General features: G+C 37.4%; 1 protein-coding gene across 2 annotated transcripts in view; it reads right to left on the minus strand.

Annotated features, from left to right (window-relative positions):
• Window positions 1-3095: 3095 nt before the first annotated feature.
• LOC121298880 (cellular retinoic acid-binding protein 1) overlaps window positions 3096-22860 on the minus strand; it is a 34475-nt gene continuing 14710 nt past the window's right edge. The window contains exons 1-4 of one of the 2 annotated variants that reach the window (XM_041226165.1): window positions 17434-17813; window positions 13025-13203; window positions 7204-7317; window positions 3096-3447 (exon numbers count right to left, since the gene is read on the minus strand). In XM_041226165.1, the coding sequence (XP_041082099.1) occupies window positions 3397-3447; window positions 7204-7317; window positions 13025-13203; window positions 17434-17503 (414 nt within the window). In that variant the 5' untranslated portion in view covers window positions 17504-17813 and the 3' untranslated portion in view covers window positions 3096-3396. Of the gene's footprint in view, window positions 3448-7203; window positions 7318-13024; window positions 13204-17433; window positions 17814-22860 lie in introns of those variants that run through there. The other variant, XM_041226166.1, reaches the window with a different exon arrangement.

The raw sequence follows: 22860 nt of genomic DNA on the forward strand, positions 1-22860 counted from the left end.
TGGTGTTGTGTTGTGTTCATAAAAAGGTTTTATCTGAATACAGGTCAATAAAGTAGGCTGTTTAAATGCTTGGTTGTTGCATGAACAATCCACTGCAGAGCATCCACACCTGATAGCTGCATGTGTTGAAGATCAGGGAGATGTTATTGCATAGACTGGGTTCAATTTCTATATATTGTTACACAGAAATGTGCTAAATAGACTTGCATGCACTATTATATGCACTCAATTCTGCCGCTGTTTAGATCAATTTAATATCAGACCTCGTAATATTATTCCTGTCGTGCTGCGGGGGCTGGAACTCATTTCATGCATGACATTTGAATGGATATCCTTCCTCATTAGGAAACATTTGAACTGTTTCCCGGTAATGAGCAGGTTAGTTTGGTATCTGATGAAAATAAAAATGCTATTTTCTTACATCTCATTTAAAATTATTTTTACAATTGCATGTCTAAATGCCAATGAATTTGGTTGCACAAGATGTAATAGAGCTAATATCAGCAGAAGACACCTACTTACCTCTCGACTACAGAGCTTGCTCTTTAGTTTTGCTATGTTCCCTGTTGATGAGTTGAGGTGAAGGTAAAAGTTCTATAATCACGAATGCCGATGACCCTGGCTAATTTGCATTGTGGTTAAGATGCTTGCTTGCAGCGCGCAAGGTCGTCATTTCTTCTTACCAGTACATATTTTTTAAGTTTATGGTATTCTAAAATTGATACTACGGTTACAGTCCACCTTAACAGGTTAGAATGAGGTGATTGCCATAGTTACTCTCAACTAACATGTTTAGAGTTTAATGTAACAATCCTACCAATAAATAAACAGCAGTTTTCTTTTTATTTAGGTGCTACTTGCTCATGCAGTAGATCCTTGTGTAAAAGGCAGGAACACGCCCCCTGCACTTCTCCAGGGTGCAGTGCAGCTCACAGTCCAGTGTCGGCGCCAACTACCTTTCTCACCCACACCCCAACCATTCTGACCATTATAATAATATCTTGTTTACACTCAAACCTGTGACGACAGGATCCCAACCTCACTACCAGATTCTGTACTGCAAAGAAGCCAGAAGCCTGGAGACAATGCCGCCACAGCACAGGCTGCATCATCAGGGATCTGGAAAGAAGCCAGAAGATGTGGAGACAATGCCGTCACAGCACAGGCTACATCATTAGGGAGCTGGGGCCTCAAAGCATCAATCAAAAAAAGTCTGTGAAACTTTCCGTGGCTTCAAGTTGTTGTTTTTTTTTAAAACCAGGTAATAGATTGCAGACTGCTTTACATTACCATCCATGCTATTTTTGTATTTTGTTCAACTGTGTTTCAATGTGTAGTGGATCTCCTTCCAGCTGTTGGTGAGTAATAATACTGACATCACCATAAGACATGTACTGTACTTGCCTCAGAGAGCTTGATCTTTAGTTTAATGGTAAGAAGTTCTCGAACCGTGAGGTTAGCGGTTCGCACCCAGCCTGTGCAGCTCCATTCAATTCAATAGGCTGAGATGCCAAGCCATTACAACTGACTTATGATTATGAAATGTGATTATCTGTAGGTGGCTGGACATGGGGATTGGGGATTGAAAATACTTTATAGGGCTGTATAAACTCAGATTTCCATAGGGAGAGCATGCACAAGCTGCTGAGATATGAAATAATTACAGTGGCCTCGCCACCCAAACAGGCTGTCATTGTTCAATTGAAACACAGAGCTCAGTGTGAAGTCCCTGAACTGTGTCAGAAATGAAGTGTGCAAGTGGACTTCATTAAGAAGCAAGTCCCCTGGGCTTATAAAGTGTGTTTTAATGGGACTGGCATCTATCATGCCGTACCTTGATCACTGAGCAGAACCTTCATTTTGAACACGGCGTGAAGTTAATCACACTGTGCTTCAAGCCAACTGGAAATCATTGATTTCTCCAGGGAGGAAATAGTCTGGTGAAAAAGTTTCCATCTGAATTGAAGTTTCACTTTATTTGTCTTTCCTGCACTTTGATTCTTAGGCACTTTATGCTACTTTGTTAGGTTGGGGTCAGGACTGTGTTTAATATGTGGTTTGATACGTGGTAGAAATCCACACTGCATAAACTCCGGCACACTTTTTTACTACCTATACTCAGTGTTTAGGTTACTAAATGTACTGATTTACACTTGATGTCACAATCCTCTGCAGCTGTCATCTTCCCATTCCATTCACTGATTACTTCCAATCGGGCATAGTCTATCAGTTTTCATTTTCTGGTTCAGCTTTGCTAAACATCCCCTCATGATAGGATGCCTTCTTTAGCTCCTTAAAAGTCCCAACTGGAAAAATGCAATGTGTTCAATTCTGTACACGTGTTTGTTCTTGTGTGTACATTCATAGCAAGTCATCCATTGCTGTTTGTGTTTATGGGTTCAATGAGCTGTTATTAATGACCTGTTGTATGTTTTTGTCATAATATACAATTTTTATGACCCAATTTCCAAACACGGACCATCCTTCACACCCATCCTGTTCTGTCAACTATCCCCTAAACTACAAACAACTTTAATACAACCAAAGCTCAGGGTGTTGTAGTCATTTAATTCTAATTAAATGACTACAACTAATTTACAAATTCTACAATACCCTAATTTTGCAGTATGTGTCTTTATTGTTATATCTGTATCTATATATTAGATCTCATTTTAGGAATCTACATTGCATTCATTCAAACCCAACGACAGAATGACCGGTGGATTGCTTTACACTGCATTGAGCACATGCAGAGCCTGATCTAAGAAAAATAATTATCTGAATCCAGCTGTTTAAATATAGGTTTAAACAATCTTTTCAATACATTATAAACAGAATATTGCATGAACGGCTATCTTCATTCATGGACTAAGTCAGCGCTCTTTGAACCTTCGCTGAATTGTATTATTATTAATGTCAAATTCCTGACAGTAGAACTAAGTCTCTTGTGTTTATAAAGTCAGCTATTCACAAGTAATTTTGTGTGAAGTCGTACACATTCACAGCCACTTTCATAAAGTATGAAGAAAACTGAAATCTGATTGCTAACACTTCACTAGTTGTGATAAAAATAAATAAAAGGAAGTGACATCATAAAGAGCAGAGCCTTTTTATTTTGTAATGTGGACGTATATCACATAGTTCTAACCATACAAAAAAAAACAAAAAAAAAAAACACATTGCAGAGAAAAATCACAATGAACTCAGGCTTGTGGTTATAGTGTTTACAACTGCTATCACTCAACATTGCGGGTTTGAGAATATTACAATGATTACTCTTAATGGCTTTAGATACTGCCATTGCACAAAACAACACAGTGAGATTCAGATGTGGGGGGGGGGGAGTTTGCTTCTTGTAGTCCTGAACGTCGCCCATTCGATAACTCACTAGTGTCTTCACCCTCGTAAATAAATCCGTGTGCACACCACATCGTCCGCACCGAAGGTCTAAAACAAGAATAGACAGCAATGGCAGATGAAAGGTATTCATCACACTGACGGGTTCAACAATTTTCACAGCAGCTCAAAGGTGCGCTCTTCTTTATCATTTAGCAGTTTCAGTCCCTATGCTGATCACTTGCTGCAACCGCTGTAACATTGCCAGACAGTCACATGTTGAGAGATACCAGACATCACCTTCAGAGACTGTCACACAATATGAAGAATAAACCAGCCTTTCGTGCACGATGAGCAAAGCCCTGTCCTGTTGAGCTGATTGCTCCCTGCAGGCCTCTTACACCCTGAGCTGTCAGATGGCTGTATCTCAGTACTCCATCTTTAAAAGACAGGGAATTTTGCCAGCTTTGCTCCTCGTTTTTTGGGACAGCCTGCCTCTTGAGCTTCATTCTAGCAAATAATAATTTAGGTCAGAGCTGAAGGCAAATCTGTATGATGTAGTGCTTAAGAACTGTTTTCCTTTACCTGCTCACTGTAAAGTGCTTTGCATGAAAGGTGAAATAAATACATGTTTGTGTTGTTATAGGAGGAGCACATCATGTAGCAACACAGATTACCAGATTCCAGAAGTTTGTGGCGATCCGTTTTCTTCTTTCTTTAGATCCTAAGTGACAAGGAGCAGTTTATGGATTCCCCTCTTAAAAAAGCTCCAGGAAGATCCATGACTACAGGAGTATCTACAGGCAAAACGAACACATCTACAACACTTCTAAGGTAATGTTCTAAACCTTTTAAACAGTTACATAACCTAATCTTATCATCATATAATACGTGTTTCACTTTCTCTAAAATTGAGGCCAGTACAATATAAAACATTTCCATTGCATTAGCCCTAAAATGAAAGCAAATTACTTATCATTTATGACAAAAAAAGTAAAAAATAAAAACCATGTTCCCAACCCAGACCCGTTTTACATAGTGGAAGCCCAGGACACAACCCGGTCCATTCTAACTTCCAGCAATAAAGAAACCTAAAGCAACCTAAATCTTAAAAGGTATGAGTCCAGCCCCTCTGTGGTGTCTAAATGTAGCTACTCCTGTAGTCACAGATGTTCCCATAGCCTTCGCAGTGAACATTTGATAACCAGCGAACATGCAGCCAAACAGAACGAGTTCCAACGCCAGGGAATATCACCATGGCACCCACCACCGCTGGAAGACTGGTGGGAGTTATTGGCATCTTCAGAATCTACGAGATGATTGTAAAAGCCAGGAGACCAGAATGGGTCCAACCAGGGACAGGACATATAGCACAGTTAGAGCTTGTTCATATGTCTTTAAAAGAGAAAAATATCAATTATGTATCAGAATAATATCTGTGAATCTGAAAAACACCTCTTAAAGATGCAGCCTTGCCATATAAAATAAATAACATAGTATAATCCAAACAGTTTCCTATAGTATACTGCAGTCCATACTATAGTATATATTACAGAGTAGTGTTTTGGGGTTGCACATTAGTGTCTTTTTCTGTGGGTTCTGTGTTAGCACCTCAGGTTATGTCAGATTAATGCAGCATTCATGGAGGTATTAGGTACTCTTCATATCATACTGTCAACTTCAGATAAACCATTACCAGCATGTTTCTCTGATGGAATCACATTTATATTAGCCATCTGTCTTTCAGCAGTGCCAGGGGAGTCGTTACAGACAGAAGCAGCACGACAGGATCAAGTCAGTACATTACACTTGCATCCAAACATGATCAATTAAGCACATTAACATACACAGGCCTGGCTCAGATAGCACAACAGCAGATTTTTAATGGACCTAAACTACTTAATGGGATCAGACAATGCATTCTGGCTGGAAGAAGCCCTAGAGGCGCAAGATAATTTAGCAGTCAAGCCCTTAAACTATACAGGTGGAAGTTAATGTGAAATTGGATGGTTTTTATGAGAAGACTAGTAAGAGGGAAAGTATTTTAGAAGGGCTGTGTGAGGCGGACATTTTAAAACCACAGGCAGGGAAAATATGTTCATGTTTATGCTAAGATACAGTCTTGAGCTGTTGGTGTTATTACATGTCAATAAATCCAGTACTCGCTTAATATCACTCCTGTAATATAACAAACCATCCCAAAAATAATGAGTCGATAGGTATATGCTCCTGATAATATAAATAACATTTATCAGTCAACTTAATATCACTTTGGGAAATAAAATCACGAGATTAGAGAGCCAGTACTTTATTTCGGTATCTGTGTATCAACACTTCAGTGTTTTTAATGCTTATTTTTCCAGTGAACTGATTAGGTCAGCTCTGCTTTTTGTCACAGTTTCTGCCGAGTCCCTTAACATTGTGATATATGTTGTGGCTTCCCGTGCTCTATACAAGCTAACAGTGGAAATGTCAGGCCCTTTTTGGACACAGCTGGGCACTGCGTTCAATATCTGGTGGATTTATCTAAAATAAACATTTGCAAGCATTTAACTCCATGTTGGCTGTAAAGTGAACACTTACTGCCTTTAGTTTATAAGGGTTGTTCACTAATCCACAATTTCTTTAGGAAATTGTGTGTCGGCTATAGAATCACTTGCAGAAACGCACTAATTTACCTTTGCTATATCCTGTGTTGCCGATGTCGTGGAAATCTGTTCAAGATAGTTTTATTCACACACCCTAGGAATGCATTTTTCAACTTTTATATGACAGCATACTGCAGGAGAAAGATAATTCCTCTTCTAGACACTGTAGTGTATGCAGATCACGCTCCCCCTGGTTAAAGTGAGGGGTTTAGGGACAGAATGATCCCTCAGTTGACAAATTCTACTGAGGAGTTCAGAAATTATTCCTCAGCTAATTCATGATCCATGAAGTGTGAGTAAAAATATAAAAATCAGGCTGTGTTGAGAACTATATTGCTAAGATACGGCGGGATACAATTTATAAGCGCTACAGGGCGTTCTGTAACACTTTGATACAATATAAAAAGGACAAAACAAAAGGTTGATAGTAACCAGTTTTTGCCGCTTAATTGTAGGCTTCACTGTACTTTTGAACCTAGTGTTCTGAAATATAAAACTTCAGGTATATTCAATGTGTTAATGTGGGGCTCAGACTCATTCTCAACCCACCTTTAGCACAGTAACTCTCCATGTGTGATCATTTATTAGTTCCATCACACTGCAATACTGCGCAGGACAGCAGTCTGGGGGCATGATGGGGCCCTACTTTGGTTTCCCATTTCTTATTCCATGATTTAATGCATTTTGCTAGGGTTCATTTTAAAGCAGGGTTAGAGGTCTGCACCACTGAAAGCATGCCTGTTTGTTCTATATGCATAGTATATTGAGTGTGTTTTTAGTGATTTGGTAGTTTCCTGCGCCAATAAAAAATACAAAGTCTAGTATGTAGTGTTATCAGTATTATTCTATAAGCTGTCAACACTACCTAAATAAGGCACATTTTCAAATTGTGATGATTGCATGAACAGGGTTTTAATAGCTTTACGCACCAGTCTTTGTGCGTCTTTTTTTTTTTTTTTTACTGGAGTAGGAAACTGCCAAGTCAAAAAACACACTCAACATATTATGAAATAGGAGCTCCAATGACAGTCTATTGAGAGATACACACATGCATGGCATATCTATTGACTGTGTATTAACATGTAACTAAACTTCAGTAAATGGTTAATTGTATATTAATGAAATAATTATTCTGTAAATGATATCTATTTTGCTTGTGTTATTGCTTTGCATCAAATCTGGGTAAATAATTAACAGATCCACAATCAACCAAGATTACCAAGATCAATTCGTCCCCCGTCAGCTCTCTTGTCCAGTACGTTTTGGGACCGTCTCCATCAATAAGGGTCTGCTTACAATACATCTTATTCTCAGTCTCCCAGGTCGCCAGGCTCTGTGGACAAGAAAATAATTCACTGAACATGACAGCCCTTAAAGAGTAAGTAGCGAGGTTCCGAAAAATCTAGCGTTACACATCCCTACTTGTTGATGCAACTGTTTAAATACCATACCTGTAATTGTTCTTTTCATTGTTAACACCTTGACAACGTTTACACTTATAACTTTAAAGTCGGTTTAAAAGCTCTACCAAATAGCCACTCTAGTGCACTGATAGTATAAGGATTATTGCCCACATTGTCAAACAGGTAACACATCAAGAGCGATTCACAATGTGGCACGGATCATTATCACTCTTTAAAGGACAGATCTCAATGTGATTTACTTCACAGAGAGATGAGAAGGATGGAGGAAGAGTGTACACTGCAACCAAAAGGAAATGTAAACAAACTGGACATCCAACTAGGTCCAGTAGCATGCCAAGAATGGAACTAGGAAATAAGGTAGTGAAGAGTCAAAGTTGTGAATATTGGGTTACTACAGCTACTACAGAGACCTAGTGTTACCAAGTGTATTGGTAGTATGGTAGTTCTTAGTACAGATCATGCCACATTTACTACTTGAGGATGTTTGGCAGCTGATCCTTTTGAATGAGAGTAGTGTAAATATACATATTTTGTTATCACATTTAAAATAAATGCAGCAAATGTTTTCCTTATTGATGCACTACCTGTTACAATACACTGGAACCAGGAGGCCGGTTTAGTTTCCTTCCAGTAAATGAACACACTGCATAAAGCTGCACGGTTTAATGCACTCAACGAAAGAGATACAAAATATCGCTCTGCCCAGTGCAATCTAAGTGTCACATGATCTGTCACATGATCTCAGTATATATACTCCTATTCTGAAAGGCACCACAACAAACCTGGCAAGAGAGGGTCGCCCACCAAAACTCATGGACCAGGCAAGGAGGGCATTAATCAGAGAGGCAACAAAGAGACCAAATATAACCCTGAAGGGGCTGCAAAGCTCCATTGAGGAGATTGGAGTATCTGTCCATAGGACCACTTTAAGCCGTACACTCCACAGAGCTGGGCTTTACGGAAGAGTGGCCAGAAAAAAGCCATTGCTTAAAGAAAAAAATAAGCAAACACGTTTGGTGTTCGCCAAAAGGCATGTGGAAGACTCCCCAAACATATGGAAGAAACTATGGTCAGATGAGACTAAAACTGAGCTTTTTGGCCATCAAAGAAAACGCTATGTCTGGCGCAAACCCAACACCTCTCATCACCCCGAGAACGCCATCCCCACACTGAAGCATGGCGGTGGCAGCATCATGCTGTGGGGATGTTTTTCATCGGCAGGGACTGGGAAACTGGTCAGAATTGAAGGAATGATGGATGGCGCTAAATACAGGGAAATTCTTGAAGGAAACCTGTTTCAGTCTTCCAGAGATTTGAGACTGGGACGGAGGTTCACCTTCCAGCAGGACAATGACCCTTAGCATACTGCTAAAGCAACACTTGAGTGGTTTAAGGGGAAACATTTAAATGTCTTGGAATGGTCTAGTCAAAGCCCAGACCTCAATCCAATTGAGAATCTGTGGTATGACTTAAAGATTGCTGTACACCAGCGGAACCCATCCAACTTGAAGGAGCTGGAGCAGTTTTGCCTTGAAGAATGGGCAAAAATCCCAGTGGCTAGATGTGCCAAGCTTATAGATGCATACCCCAAGAGATTTGCAGCTGTAATTGCTGCAAAAGGTGGCTCTACAAAGTATTGACTTTGGGGGGGGTGAATAGTTATGCACGCTCAAGTTTTCTGTTTTTTTGTCTTATTTCTTGTTTGTTTCACAATAAAAAATATTTTGCATCTTCAAAGTGGTAGGCATGTTGTGTAAATCAAATGATATAAACCCCCAAAAAATCAATTTTAATTCAAGGTTGTAAGGCAACAAAATAGGAAAAATGCCTAGGGGGTCAATACTTTCGCAAACCACTGTATGTAGGACACGCTTGAATTGTTTCAGGAAATAATTTAGTTTATATTTCAAGAAACAGGTCCAGTCATATTGCCCATGTTATAACTTCTAAATCATGTTTCTGCGGTACTATGGTGTTTGAAATTAACTCAGTTTTTCCCATCACTCTGTACTGAGTCAGTGTTACATATTTCCATGCATCACTCTCTTTCTCACAGGACAGAGACGGACATAGATATGTGGCTCCATGTTCCTATATACATCTCTGTTTGATTAACTAGCGATACAAACACTGGGCCCTGGTCATATTACTTTTTAAGGAATGTTTTGTAAAGCACTTTTTTTTTTTTTTTTTTTAAAGCTTATTTTGGTTACACCTTTTTACAGATAGCTGGAGTAATAGTCTATAAGACTGTCCATAAAGTTTTGGGTTTTGTGAATAGGGCCTAATAAGAAACATGAAGGTGTTTGTTTTTTTGCATTATTCATACTTTTTGATAGAGTGTTTGATGGAATAAACAACTGCAGTTTTTATATTTAAAGACCACATTTAACTTGATGCTCATATTTGCCTTCATATTTGCCTTTTTTCATATTTTAACATCCAGTAATAGGAATAATGTACACCCAACTGTAAATATTGTTATTCCTTAAATGTTTTTTGGTGACATGTACATTATCAATGTCATCAGAAACCTGTATATACAGTAGGGTACATTGCATTTATATATAATTTTAAAAAAATTCAAGTTTCTCCAGTTTCTTACACTTGTGTTAAGTATTTTCCCAGCATGTTCTCAAATTTGAAAGCATTTTTCATCCTTACCATAACTCAAAATAATTTGAAATGTGGAAGTAATTTTGCACAGCTGTTCTGAGGTAAAGTCTGTGAAGAGATCTGTGTTAATTAACGACAGGTGGAGCATGCAGTCTTATTATTTTACAAGGATTTCACAACTGTACATAATAAGGCTGTGAACTCCTGTAGTATATACAGATGTACTTCTACTAATTATTATTATTATTATTATTATTATTATTATTATTATTATTATTATTATTATAATAATAATAATAATAATAATAATAATAATAATAATAATAATAATAGTTTGGTGCTTCATGTATTAATTTGAAGCATTTAATTTTGAATTCTGAAACTCAGAGTGGTTTTATTTAGCTAAAGCCATTATATCAATCTGTTGCAGTTCCAAATTTAAAAACGAATCCTCATAGAACCTAAACCAGGAATAGTGCCCAAAATATTAACAAAATAAAAATGGTTCCACCTGGATTGAAAATACAGTATATCCTCCATGTAGCCGTAGACAACCTAAGATTTAACTGCAACACTGATTCCACATGTAAAAATCAGACATGAATAACTGGAGCAGCCTTTAGATCCCAGGCATAGACACAGGCCACCAGTACATGCACTGCCTCCCATCTCCCTAGACAGGAGCAACAGTCCTAGAACACTGAACCTGGAATTAGAATGTGAAAGACATACACAGGCGTCACAGACCCCAGGCTCTGGCAGGTTTAGCTGTGCAGTTCTCCTGCATCTTGTCAGTCAGCCTGTATCAGACCCTTCACACCTGATAGCTTTTTATCTTCAATGTCTGTGTTATGTGGCGGGAGACCCTTGTATAATAGGATTAGGTGGTGACATGAGAATGGTGGTGAATAAGATCGCCTGTGTAGAATAAGGTTGATAAAGTGCTAACCTCAATTTTTAAAAACAAACTCTACCACCAGTACATCAACACAACAAAACACCCTAAATACCAAAACAAATGGCAATGTCCTGCTGATTTTAAAAGGTTATTCACAGACGACGAGGATAAATTTGTGGAAGAACCAAATAATGCAAGTGCTCTTAGAAAAACAATAAGCAACACAAATTTAGTAAGAAATGACTTTAGCCACTTGCCCTGCATGGGGTGTTAGGCAGTGTAGACTGACGGCCCTCAGAAAGCAGCTTTGAGTGATGAGGAAAGCATCCAACGTAACCTTCCAAAAAAGCCAAGGAAATGTTCTACTCTGATTTTTAGTAATAACACATGTCATTTTCCAACAAGCCCCTGCCCAAAAAATTTAAGTTTAAAATTAATTGTTAAAATCGTTAAAAAAACAAACATTTTCCAATGTTATTCTCAACACGTCTTCAATTGTTAAAAAGAAACACTGCTAGTTGTATAATTTCTATCTGCTATGTCACCATATATTATACAAAAGAATAAGGCTGTAATTCTATCAGGGGGTTCTAGTAACATTGATAAATGACTCAAGCTAGCGCTCTCATGGTTTATATGTCATCAAAAACCCTCGATACAATTACAACCTTATGATGTACAGTTGGGTGTGCACTATTCCTAATATTACAAATCACAAAAACAAAATTGTACTCAGGAACTACTATTAAACAAAAACAGTTGTTTAATTTTTTCATATTAAAAATGGTGCTATACAAGGTTAAAGACAGCTTGAGGTTTACTTTCAAGTCTTTACTTTCAGGTCTTTCTCAGTTGCCAGGACATTTCACTTCACAGTGACTTTGGGTTCAAAATATGTCACTGGCTGCAATGTCTGTTGTTAGGGAAAGTAACTGATAGACCATTAAGCGTTAAAAGGGAGAAATCTTTCCAGATATGAAATACACAACAGGTGTAATTCCTGGACTGATTTCCATTTCTGCCCTGAAGAAAACTGTTGCTTCAAAGAATGCACAAGTGGCTCCCTGCTGTTGAGAGCCGATTAGTTGTTTGTGAAGCTGTCCTCCGGTTGCTTTGTCAGTTGGTTGTAATTGCCGGCTCATTCAGAAGTATAGTAATCATTTTGGGTTTGGGAAGGCCAAGGCTAGTTAGATTTCTTGTCTTAGCTTTACAAACACGGGAAGCATGCGAGATTAAGATTTTCATTCAGCTAACCTTTGAAGACTTTTGAGGGAACTTTGAATGCAACCATTGTCTGTTATTCATAAATTAGGGTAGTATGATAATTACATTTTCAATTGATCTTAAACATGTCTTAAATCCCATTAATTGTGACAGCTTCCTTGTGACTTTCTCTCTCCCACGCTTTTTTCTCTTGGTCTTCTTTTTGTTTATTCACCCACATAATGGGGGGGGGGGGGGGCAGAACTCAAGTAAATTTCTGATGCCCAGAAGAGAAAATCAAAACACGAGTAGCAGTGATGCTGATCTTTTTAAGTATGGCTTTCAGATCTATAATCATTTTTCAGTACAATCAAGACTAAAAATGATCAATAAAATCACAATAATAAATATTGATCCGCCCCTATTCTAGACTCTTGTAAAGTTCTTTAATGACAGTTGCATTGCAGTAGATGCTGTCTCATGCCTTTGGCCTCTTGCATATGCACTTTCACAGCTGACTTTAGTTTGTAGTAAAAGGACAGGTGTTGAAGATGAGACTAATAATAAAATGAGGGTCGCTCTCTTACCTTTAGCCCCTCACTGATGATGCAAATAGCCTGGAAGCCTCATGTAATGGTCTTTAGTAGCGAAACCTTATAATCTATGTCATTATCACCATTATACTTCAGCTTTTTAAAGTTATTTGCTTATTTACCCAGTAATCTCAGCCGTGCTTTTTTTGCCATTCCTTTATTGAATAATAACAGAATGGCTGCCTGCATAGAATGCAATGGGACAGCGGTGTCTGGTTGTTGTATAATACATAACAGATAATAAAAGATCATTCTGAAGGCCCTTCTTAGAGGACTGGATTGTTTTCCAGGGAGAGGTTCTCTTACCCTGCACTTCCTGCCGTCCACGGTTTCCTCCTCGAACTCCACCCCGATCTGGAAGTTGATCTCGGTGGTTCGGACAGTGGTGGAGGTCTTGATGTAAAATTGTTCGCTGTTCTGTTTGATCTCCACATGGGGTTTGGAAGCTGCTGCCCCTGCCACCTTCCTCAGCATGGCGTTCACACCTGAATGCACACAGAGTTACATTAATAATAACAATGAGGAGGATTTAGAACTCTAATGCACCCACTGATTTGCTTTGATATCCTTATTTACCCTTACAAAAGTTACTAAAAGCATAGCAAAGTGTGATAAAGCTTGTAAAGCACAGAGACGTATGGTAAAACATATTAAACACATGCAGACCGCTGTAAACCACGGTAAATGCATCGCATAACCATGAAAAAAATCACAGGAAAACTGCTAAATTACCATTCAAATTTATTGTGGTAAACTTTTATAAGGGTAACTGTTAGAGAAAATGAACGCTTTTTATACCAGAAGGAACTGCACCAGTCTGTCTAGGTGTTTTATATTTTACAATGCAAGAAATACAATTATATATATATAATACAGTAACTAAGGTACAAAATACTGGCACACTGCTTGCTATTTAAAGAAGTATTTTTATTTTCAATATTTATTTAAGCTTTTTTCCATGGTCAACCACATGTTTTGGAGACTTGCCTTAAATTATTATTCAGGATGCAACTTCAGACACTGATGTAATCTTCACATAACTTGAGCTTTATTTATTTATATTCCAGCTTTACCACATTTAAGCTATGTTGCTTTACACATTCCATAATGGGTAATTCAGGGGGTAAGTAAACCTAAAATCATAATCCCTAGTGATAAACCAGACTGCACCAAACATGAATCATGTTTAAGCATTCAGAATGTACATTTTTAGTCACAGTTTGTTTGTCTTTTTTCTTTTAAAATCCAAAAATGTATGTGCTAGAAGCATTCACTTTTTTTGATTTGATGTAAAGTTGAATCCTTTTGCATTAATACAACATTCAGTTACCTCCTCTTTTATTCAAATAATGGTATGGAATGGTTATATGCATTCATATATGACATACACATTTATGTTTCATATCGACATGGAGATACATATCTACATATACACACACACACACACACACACACACACACACACACACACACACACATATATATATATATATATATATATATATATATATAGATTACTAAGACCCAGAAAGGTTGATTCACTCGTTAGGGCTTCAATTAGTCAGGTGAAGTCAATTCCAGTGTTGAACTATTACTCTGAAGTACCTTCACACCTTCTAATCTGTCAGACTGTGGTGGTTGTTCTGCCTGGTTTCAACAACCATGGGCTCCTCTAAGCAGATGTCTGAGGACTTGAAAATGAAGATAATTGAATTTCACAAAACAGGAAGTGGCTATAAAAAAAACTCTCTCAACGCTTCCAGCTAGCAATTTCAACTGTCAGAAACATTGTCAAGAAATGGAAGTTAAATGGAACGGTTAAAGTCAAGGCAAGATCTGGAAGACCAAGAAAAATATCACATAGACTTGCCTGAAAACTGGTCAGATCTGCACAACAGAACCCACAGGTCACTGCAAAGGACCTGCAGAACAGTTTAGCTGACACTGGAGTAGTTGTTCACAGGTCCACAGTACAGCGTGCCTTACACAACAAGGATCTGCATGGGAGAGTTGTCAGAAGGAAGCCTTTTCTACAACATCATCACAAAATCAGCATCTAAAGTATGCAAAAGAAAACCTTGACAAGCCTGAAGCTTTTTGGAACAATGTGCTTTGGACTGATGAAATGAAAATTGGACTGTTTGGCCACAACCAAAGAAGGTACGTTTGGAGAAAAAAGGGTGAAGCATTTCAAGAAAAGAACACCTTGCCAACTGTTAAGCACGGGGGTGGCTCTTATGCTTTGGGGTTGTGTGGCAGCCAGTGGAACCAGAAATATTGTGTGGGTGGAAGGAAGAATGGATTCATATAAATATCAACAAATCCTAGAAGCTAATGTCAGTCAGGACACTGAAGCTGAAAAGAGGTTGGATATTTCAGCAAGACAATGATCCAAAACATACCTCAAAATCAACCATGAAATATTTACAAGAAAGAAGGAGAAAGGTTTTGGAATGGCCATCACAGTCCCCAGAAAATCTGTGGGGAAATCTCAAACATGCAGTGCATGCAAGGAGACCTGGGAAAAAAATTCCAAAGGCAAGAATAGAAAGACTCTTAGCTGGCTACAGGAAACGTTCGGAAGCAGTTTTATCTGCCAAAGGAGGTGTTACTAAGTGTTAAGTGACAGGGTGCCCAAACTTTTGCAGGCGCCATTTTCACTTTTGTTTATTATTTTGAATCTGTAATAAATGCAAATAATTAAAATAAATGCAAATAATTAAAAAATACAGAAAGGTATCATGTTTAACTGTACAATGTAGAGGTCAGGTCAACTTCTGTTCACTGAAAGATTCATTGTAACATACATTTTTTCCAGGGGTGCCCAAACTTTTGCATACAACTGTATGTAAAGCCATGGCTTGTCACTTTCATATGAGAGAGGCCCAGGACTGAGTTACAGGAAGTGTACTGGTGAGGTGCACTCAAGGATAGGGTTGGAAATACAGGGGTAAAGGGGCAATGGCACCGCCTTATAAGAAACAAGAACAGGTTGAGTGTGTTGGTCATATTATAAAAGCATTTTATAGCGCTATATTGGAGACCCATTGTTACGATTTCTGTACCACCTTATAAAGAGAATGAAAGTGCTAGTGTAAAGGCATGATGGGTCAAATGACTATTGTATAACTGGTTTTGCTTTATAAAAGGCTGTCTAAGGCACTGTACTAAGGATTTATACAGCATAAGAAGTTCATTTTCAATAGCTATTGAGTGATTGGAAAAATCAAAGGAACACTTGGGTAGCCCCATTTGCAGCATATTTGAAACAATGCAGGGAGAAGCTTGCATGGTGTTTGTGGGCACTGTTCCAGTGCAGCGTGATTGTCAAAACATATCTATGTATATCTTTTTGGCTGTCTTTACATTAAAGGTTACCTGCTGTTACAAGCTCCTGAAAGAATCCAATTCATCTTTCACAGTGTCTCTCTTTCATATTGACTTGGGAGGTTCACTCCCTGTTGTTTTATATTCCCTTCTCTTGACACTCTGAACACCATTCATCATCTACCCAGCGGGCACTTTCTAAATCTCTCCATCTGTCCAGGTCTGGACCAGAAATCAGAAGAATATCCCTGCTGCCCACCAGACATTAGCTTTGTGTCTCTTTTTTTTTTTCTCTCGCCCTATAGAGACATAGTTCTGGGCAGTGCCTAGCCAGACAGCCATAGAAGATATTCACACACAGTACTGTATCTCATGGCATTCATTTAGACATTCAGCCACAGTCAAGTCTTACATGGTACATTCCATTCTCATCTTTTATTGATTATAAAATGTGCCGCTTGTAAGTGTTGAAAAAATGTGGCATGCTGAATTTCATTCTGTTTTGTGCTGTAGAATTGAAAACCTTTCCATTTGACTGTTTTAGCTTCAGGAGTGTGATTTATATACCTTTTAATATTGCCTCGCTCTGTGTCTAAGCAGTATCGTTTTGGTGATGAGCTGGCTTATTTAGTGCTTTTTTCTAGACACTTGAGTTTTAATATAAAGGAATATAAATTTCCAGACCTACGAGTGGTGTTTGTTCTCTGAAAAACAAGACTGGGTTCTTAAAATGAGCAATACTGTATTTGTGTGAGTCACCATAATGCAATTGCTTTTTTTTACAATACATTATGTGAAACCACTTAAATATTGCATTTGCAAATGTGCTTGGGAATAAATAGAACTCAAATATTTTACAATCAAAATGTCATTCTATATTTGCAGGTTATCTAAAAAATACATTGAAATGCACAACATTACTGTAACTATTTGTTGATGTAAAATAAGCGTTTTATTTGTATTTTTGCCTGTGTTTCAACATATTAGTTTTATCCATCATATATTTTCCATCTTAGACAAAGACAAAAATCTTGATGATAATGACCGGGCAATGTCCAAAAAATATTAGGATTAAATAGGTTTCATCTTCTCAGTTAGCTGTCTATGTAATATACACAGTATCTCTGCTACTCTATTCATTTTATACACAGAAACCATCCTTTATGACTTTGAGAAACTGAATTCAAACTTATTATATCGTACCAATGTAATAATATATTGTAGCAATCTAAACATCCTTCTTTGTGTAAATAGAGATTAGGAATACATCTATACATCATAATAGGGACAACCAATGATTTTAAATGATAGCATTTTAAACATGCAATATTGACGCACACTGCCTCTACACACATATGCAATCATTTTACCAGATGAAAATGACTTACCAAGAGCTTTAAGAAGTTCATCGAAATTCTCACTGCTCTTCATTTTCCAGGTACCAGCGAAGTTGGGCATTTTGAAAGATGAGTTGTATTTGCGAGCTTGAGGCTGGACTTGTTTGTGGATGTGAGGTTTACAATGAACCTACTTCTGACTGCTCTCCTCTCTGCTCTCTGGGTCTGCCCCTCTCCCTCTCTCGCTCGCTGCCTCTGTTTCATCTGTGCCACTAGTTATAGCAAATGTCTTAGTCTGAGTCACAAAGTTCCCTCCCCCTGTGAGCCCTATCCAGTTATAAACAAAGCCCTGGCTAAAGATGCTGCACAATGAAAGAAGCAGGCGGAATCCCTGAGTGTATTCACATTCTTTAATCCCTTCCTGCTCAGAAGCTGTCACTAATAATAAATTAGGAATAGTTCTTGAAGTGTCTGTTCCTGTCAAACTGCCACGTGTGTTTTTATGCCCTGGGTTATGACTGAGGGGGTTTCCTGGTAAATAAAGAAAGAGACACCTAATAAACATGTTAGAGTCTGCAGCAGTATTTCTTTATTAAAATGGTAGCAAGACTGTTCAACAACTGGCTCTATATTTATATATGGCTTATTGAGCTCCGAAATGTTTCGATTGAAGTGAAGTATCTCATTTATTAAAAGCAAAAGGGGCCGATGTCCCTAAACCACACATAGGAACATAAAAGCACAAGAACCACTTGCCTTTACTAAGAGGGTCTCATTTAATTGGATGGAATCTAACTGCTTTTTATGTTTCCAGTGTTTTAGATGTTACTCCTTCACCTGCTAGGCTATTCCATGCATTTGTACTGTAAATGTGTAAAGTGCTTTCTACCTTCTGTCATTGACCTATCCAGCTTCCATGTATGCCCTCTCATCTTACTCTCTGCAACATTTGAAGGAGTGATCTATGTTAACTTTACACTATTTAGGACTTTGTAAACTACAGTTAAACTCCCCTTTTCCGTTCTGAGCTGAATAGATTTAAATCCTTTAACCTATCCTCATATATGCTATGGAGTCCTGGTATCAGCTGACAGTAGCTGCCCTTCTTTGTACCTTGCAATAATGTTTTTGTTTTTTTGTAGTGAGGAGACGAGAACTGGACACACAGAGCATAGAATACAATCTGTAAAAAAAAAAGAGAATTTAGCTTAGTTAACCTTGCACACTGTCTATGCTGAGTCAATGAGGGGAAACATGATACTGCCACCTAGTGAGAGCTGAGGGAATTAGATTCAAGAACATGGTGCAGTTTCAGAGAAAGGGACATGAATTGAATTGCCATGGACACCATCCCATTGGTTCACATCCCAGCTTGTCTTCGCAATACGTCAGTGGGATTTCTGATGTCCAGAGAGTAGACTGGACCTTGATTTAAAAGCAATACAGGACAGTGTCACCTGTACGGACACCACGCTTGCACACTGGATGAGTGTTCCCTATCGAGTCATCAAGACTGCTCTGTGCAGCCCCTGATTTTCAATGGTACTGACCAGACCCATCATGCTTAGCTTCTGAGATGTGGCAAGATCAGACTCTAAGTTGGCCGTAGACATGGCAATAGAAAAAACAAAGCTACCGTTTTCAGCATGCAGAAGATTGCAGGGGTGGGACCATAACTTCCCTTTCTGGAACAGAACTTCCATATTATAACGTGAAGTTGTGTACTATACCTCAATAAGCCAATGTTTCTTTCTAACTACAAGACAGTTACAAAAATGAACCAAATCCTTTTATATCGATTGGCATATGTAGCGCAGAAATAACAATTTTTATTCAAAGTGGGCAAGATGCAAGAGGACTGAGCCACTGCCCCTAATGAAGAAGGATGATCCTTAGCTACAGACAGACAGGCAGCGTGCCTCAGAGACATCATCTTTCACATGAGACAAATCTGAGGCTGGGTGAGGTCGACACCATTAACTTGGAGGCCAGCTATTTTAAACCAGGTCAGTGTTTGTCCAGATAGCCCATTTTATAGAATCGACCCCTCCGAAAACCTATAGATTGTTTCTACGACAGCAATTAAAAACTCCATATAAAATGTGTGTAACATACCCTGTGAAGAATGCAAGCTGGACCCTGAGGGAGTTTCTCCTGTATTGTGATCTACATGTATTCAAAGTATATTCAAAAACCTAGTGTAACAAATCACAATTTGAGTATCGCTTACCGTGACCTTGTTTCCGCTATAGAAATTCTCTTCACCACATTTCATCATAATCGGACGGCTAGTTGTTTAGATGTGTGTGACACACCAGCACCATCAATTCTGTATGTGTCTGTAGTTAAAAACATTAAGCATCCATTACAGAGCACCACCTATTCCCAAAGCAGCAGATAATCAATATTATTTCAAACCCCAAGGACAGCATATATTCTAACACATTCATGTCATTTTAATCTCATTATAATCTCCGCAAACTCTTTAAATGGTCATAACTCAATAGTTTTACCATATGTATTGTCAATTTCAGCCTTATCAAAATTAAATACTTCATCAAATAGCAGGGTAAAGTATTATAATGTAAATATGGTGAATATAATAGAAATGATATTCAGTAGCTTACAGAAGTGCCTCAGTAGAGCTGTCTCATTAGGATGCACAGCTGGTTATAAGGCAGTAGGCTTGAGGTCCCTTAAAGCTACACCCATCCTTTTTTTAACATGATCCTGTTATAATGCAGAACACAAAGAGCCTGACTTGTGGCTCTTGACTGAAGTACAATGCTGCCGTGGTGTGTCACCATTCGCTGGTCCACGTTGACAGTGAATCGTCCTGTATTTTACTTTGAAAGGGCCCTTCGCTAATTGGTAGTTTTTCAATAATTCACATTTCTTTGATGTATAAGTCAGATAGTGAAATAATATAATGAGGGAGAACTTCATTTGATTCTTTTTCAATATATTGTATTTGTTTGCTTACATGAATCATTCATATTATCAGTGATATAAGGTAGAAAAACAAATCTTGTTTCACAGCATATCAAAACAAACAATTCCAATCTTTTTTTAATTTCAATTTTATTTTCTGCACTGTGTGTCTAAATTGCAGATTCGAAGGTCAAATCTAGCTGTTTACTTCACTTTGTTTCCTATGTTTTAACTGCTAAATTGCCAGTTTAGGTCTTAAAGTTGTGTTTCTACATTTAAAAACAAAATGTTATAATGTTACACAGATTTACCAAATCATGTGCATCATTCATAACCATAAAACACTTGATAGTACGTATTATATAGAAATACTAAAAGAAACTTAATGCATTTAATAACAAACGTCTTTTTCAGTGTTTGTCATTGAATTTCATTCTTTTAGTATTACCAAATTACTTGTATCCTAAAAGGACTTGTGTCTTTCCCACATAAAAAAAAAAAAAGTTCTAAACACATTGAAATAAATTCCTGATTTTTCTGGGGAAAGCTAAATGAGAAGGCAAAGAGCTGCCATTGAAAGATCACTGATCCAATAAATTACATCCCTTATAGAAATACATCCTCAGTGCTGTAATTAAACTTCTTGTAAAAGAGGAATAATTTAAGCAGTCTAGTCTCTATTTAATACTATTTAAAAACCTACCAAAACTCAGAATTGCCAATACTATATTCCTGGCCTGCTGTACAATCAAAATTAAATCAAATTGCTTTTAGGATTTGGAACAAAACAAGTCAGAGATTAAAGCTACCCATTCAACACTTTTGTTCCAGGAACAAGTTCGTTTACTGCTGTGTCTTAACAAATGTGACAGTGTCTGCTGTATAAAAAGAGCTGTCTGTGGATGATTCTTGATTGAACGAATCTATTCTTGAATGGTGGATGCTTACAGCATTGTTAAAATGCATTTCCAATATTCTTTCTCTGATGTGTTCCATTTACTTCAGAAATTAATGGTATCAGGTACCAGATTTCTTATATAAAACTTTGTTTCTGTTTTATTTGTTTTCACGTGCCAAACTGTTTATATCGATGTTTAACGGTACCTGTATTTTTGTTCAAATGGATTTAAAACTGTCACTTTGATTTCTAGAAAGGCTGTGTCCGTGTTACTTGTAACAGAGAAAATAGATGGTCTCTCTGTACTGAGCTTTGTGCTTTGAAAAATTTATTCTTCAGCCTTTATCGAGACAGTTTGGTACATCAGCCCGGATTATCTAACAGTGAACAATGGTTTTCACACACTAGAAAGGCGCCCTTCAAAACAAAGGGACAGACAAATACAGGATACAGTGTAATTAGGAATAATGGAAAACCTATGGACATAAAAGCTTAACTGTCATTATAGGATTAAAAAAGAAAAAATAATCCTGCACTTTGTAGAAAGACCCCATTAGTGTGGAACTCAGGTAAGCATTAGACAGGTAGTCAGTTATACGGTAGGCTTCCAACAATGCTATTCCTAGATACTGTGTTTGATTTGAAGACATTGGAACTGTTTAGTAGATCAACTTAAGAGTAACATTAACTTTCAAGACCTTTAAAGACTAGATGTTATTGTTTACCTTTGTCAGAATAATTGCCATATTTTTTAGAACCATAAACATTTTAAACAAAATCAACCGTCACGATTGCCTAAATTAAAATAGATTATTATTATTTATTTTATTTTTTTTACAAAGATATGACATCATGAACTGCAAAACATAAATCTATTTCATTATATTATAGTTAAAAAAAGAAAAAAAAAAACTAGTTTGGCTTGTGAAATATATGAAGCTATTTGATTTTTAATAGATTTATGCTTCAATTTTGAAAATTGCAGCTTAATTTTAAATTCATTATTAAACAGACTACAGGACCCCGTTTCTAAAACTCAGATCTTATAGTCAAACCCCTTTAATATCACTTCAAGGGGATTGAGCAAAGGGGTGAGAATTAGCAGAGTTGACTGTCAGGAGTTCACCAATAACCTGTCAAAAAAAAGAATTAAAACACAGAACTGATGCAGAAGTATTGCTATTATATTCAACTATGGAACTGGAAATAGAGTAATAAGCCCCTTATAAAAGATGACCACAGTAAACTACCCATGTTTTTTTCCAAGGTGATACTATGCATTTACTATGTTTTAATATGTTTTCGCTGTGCTTTATTACATATATGACTATACTGTACATGTAAAACATACTAATAATGTTAAAACATAAGAACATAAACATACAAATTAGATAGTTGTCTATGCTAGGTTGTGCTAATGTCAGAATATTTCAATACTGAACAGCAACTTAGATATAACTACATATTGAATTACATATAAACTACAGTAGAAATCAGTTGTATGACTGATTAGTGTGATATTAAGCGGATGTTGTTTGAGTGCTTATTAATAATTTTGACGTTATTGACATGTTTTTGTAAACCTTATTCATAAATTTATAAAAGCAGGTTTTAAAAGGAAGAAAAAGTGTGGGATAAAGTTTGGGGCC

Source organism: Polyodon spathula, chromosome 24 (assembly GCF_017654505.1).
Source record: "Polyodon spathula isolate WHYD16114869_AA chromosome 24, ASM1765450v1, whole genome shotgun sequence".
Lineage (NCBI taxonomy): Eukaryota > Metazoa > Chordata > Actinopteri > Acipenseriformes > Polyodontidae > Polyodon > Polyodon spathula.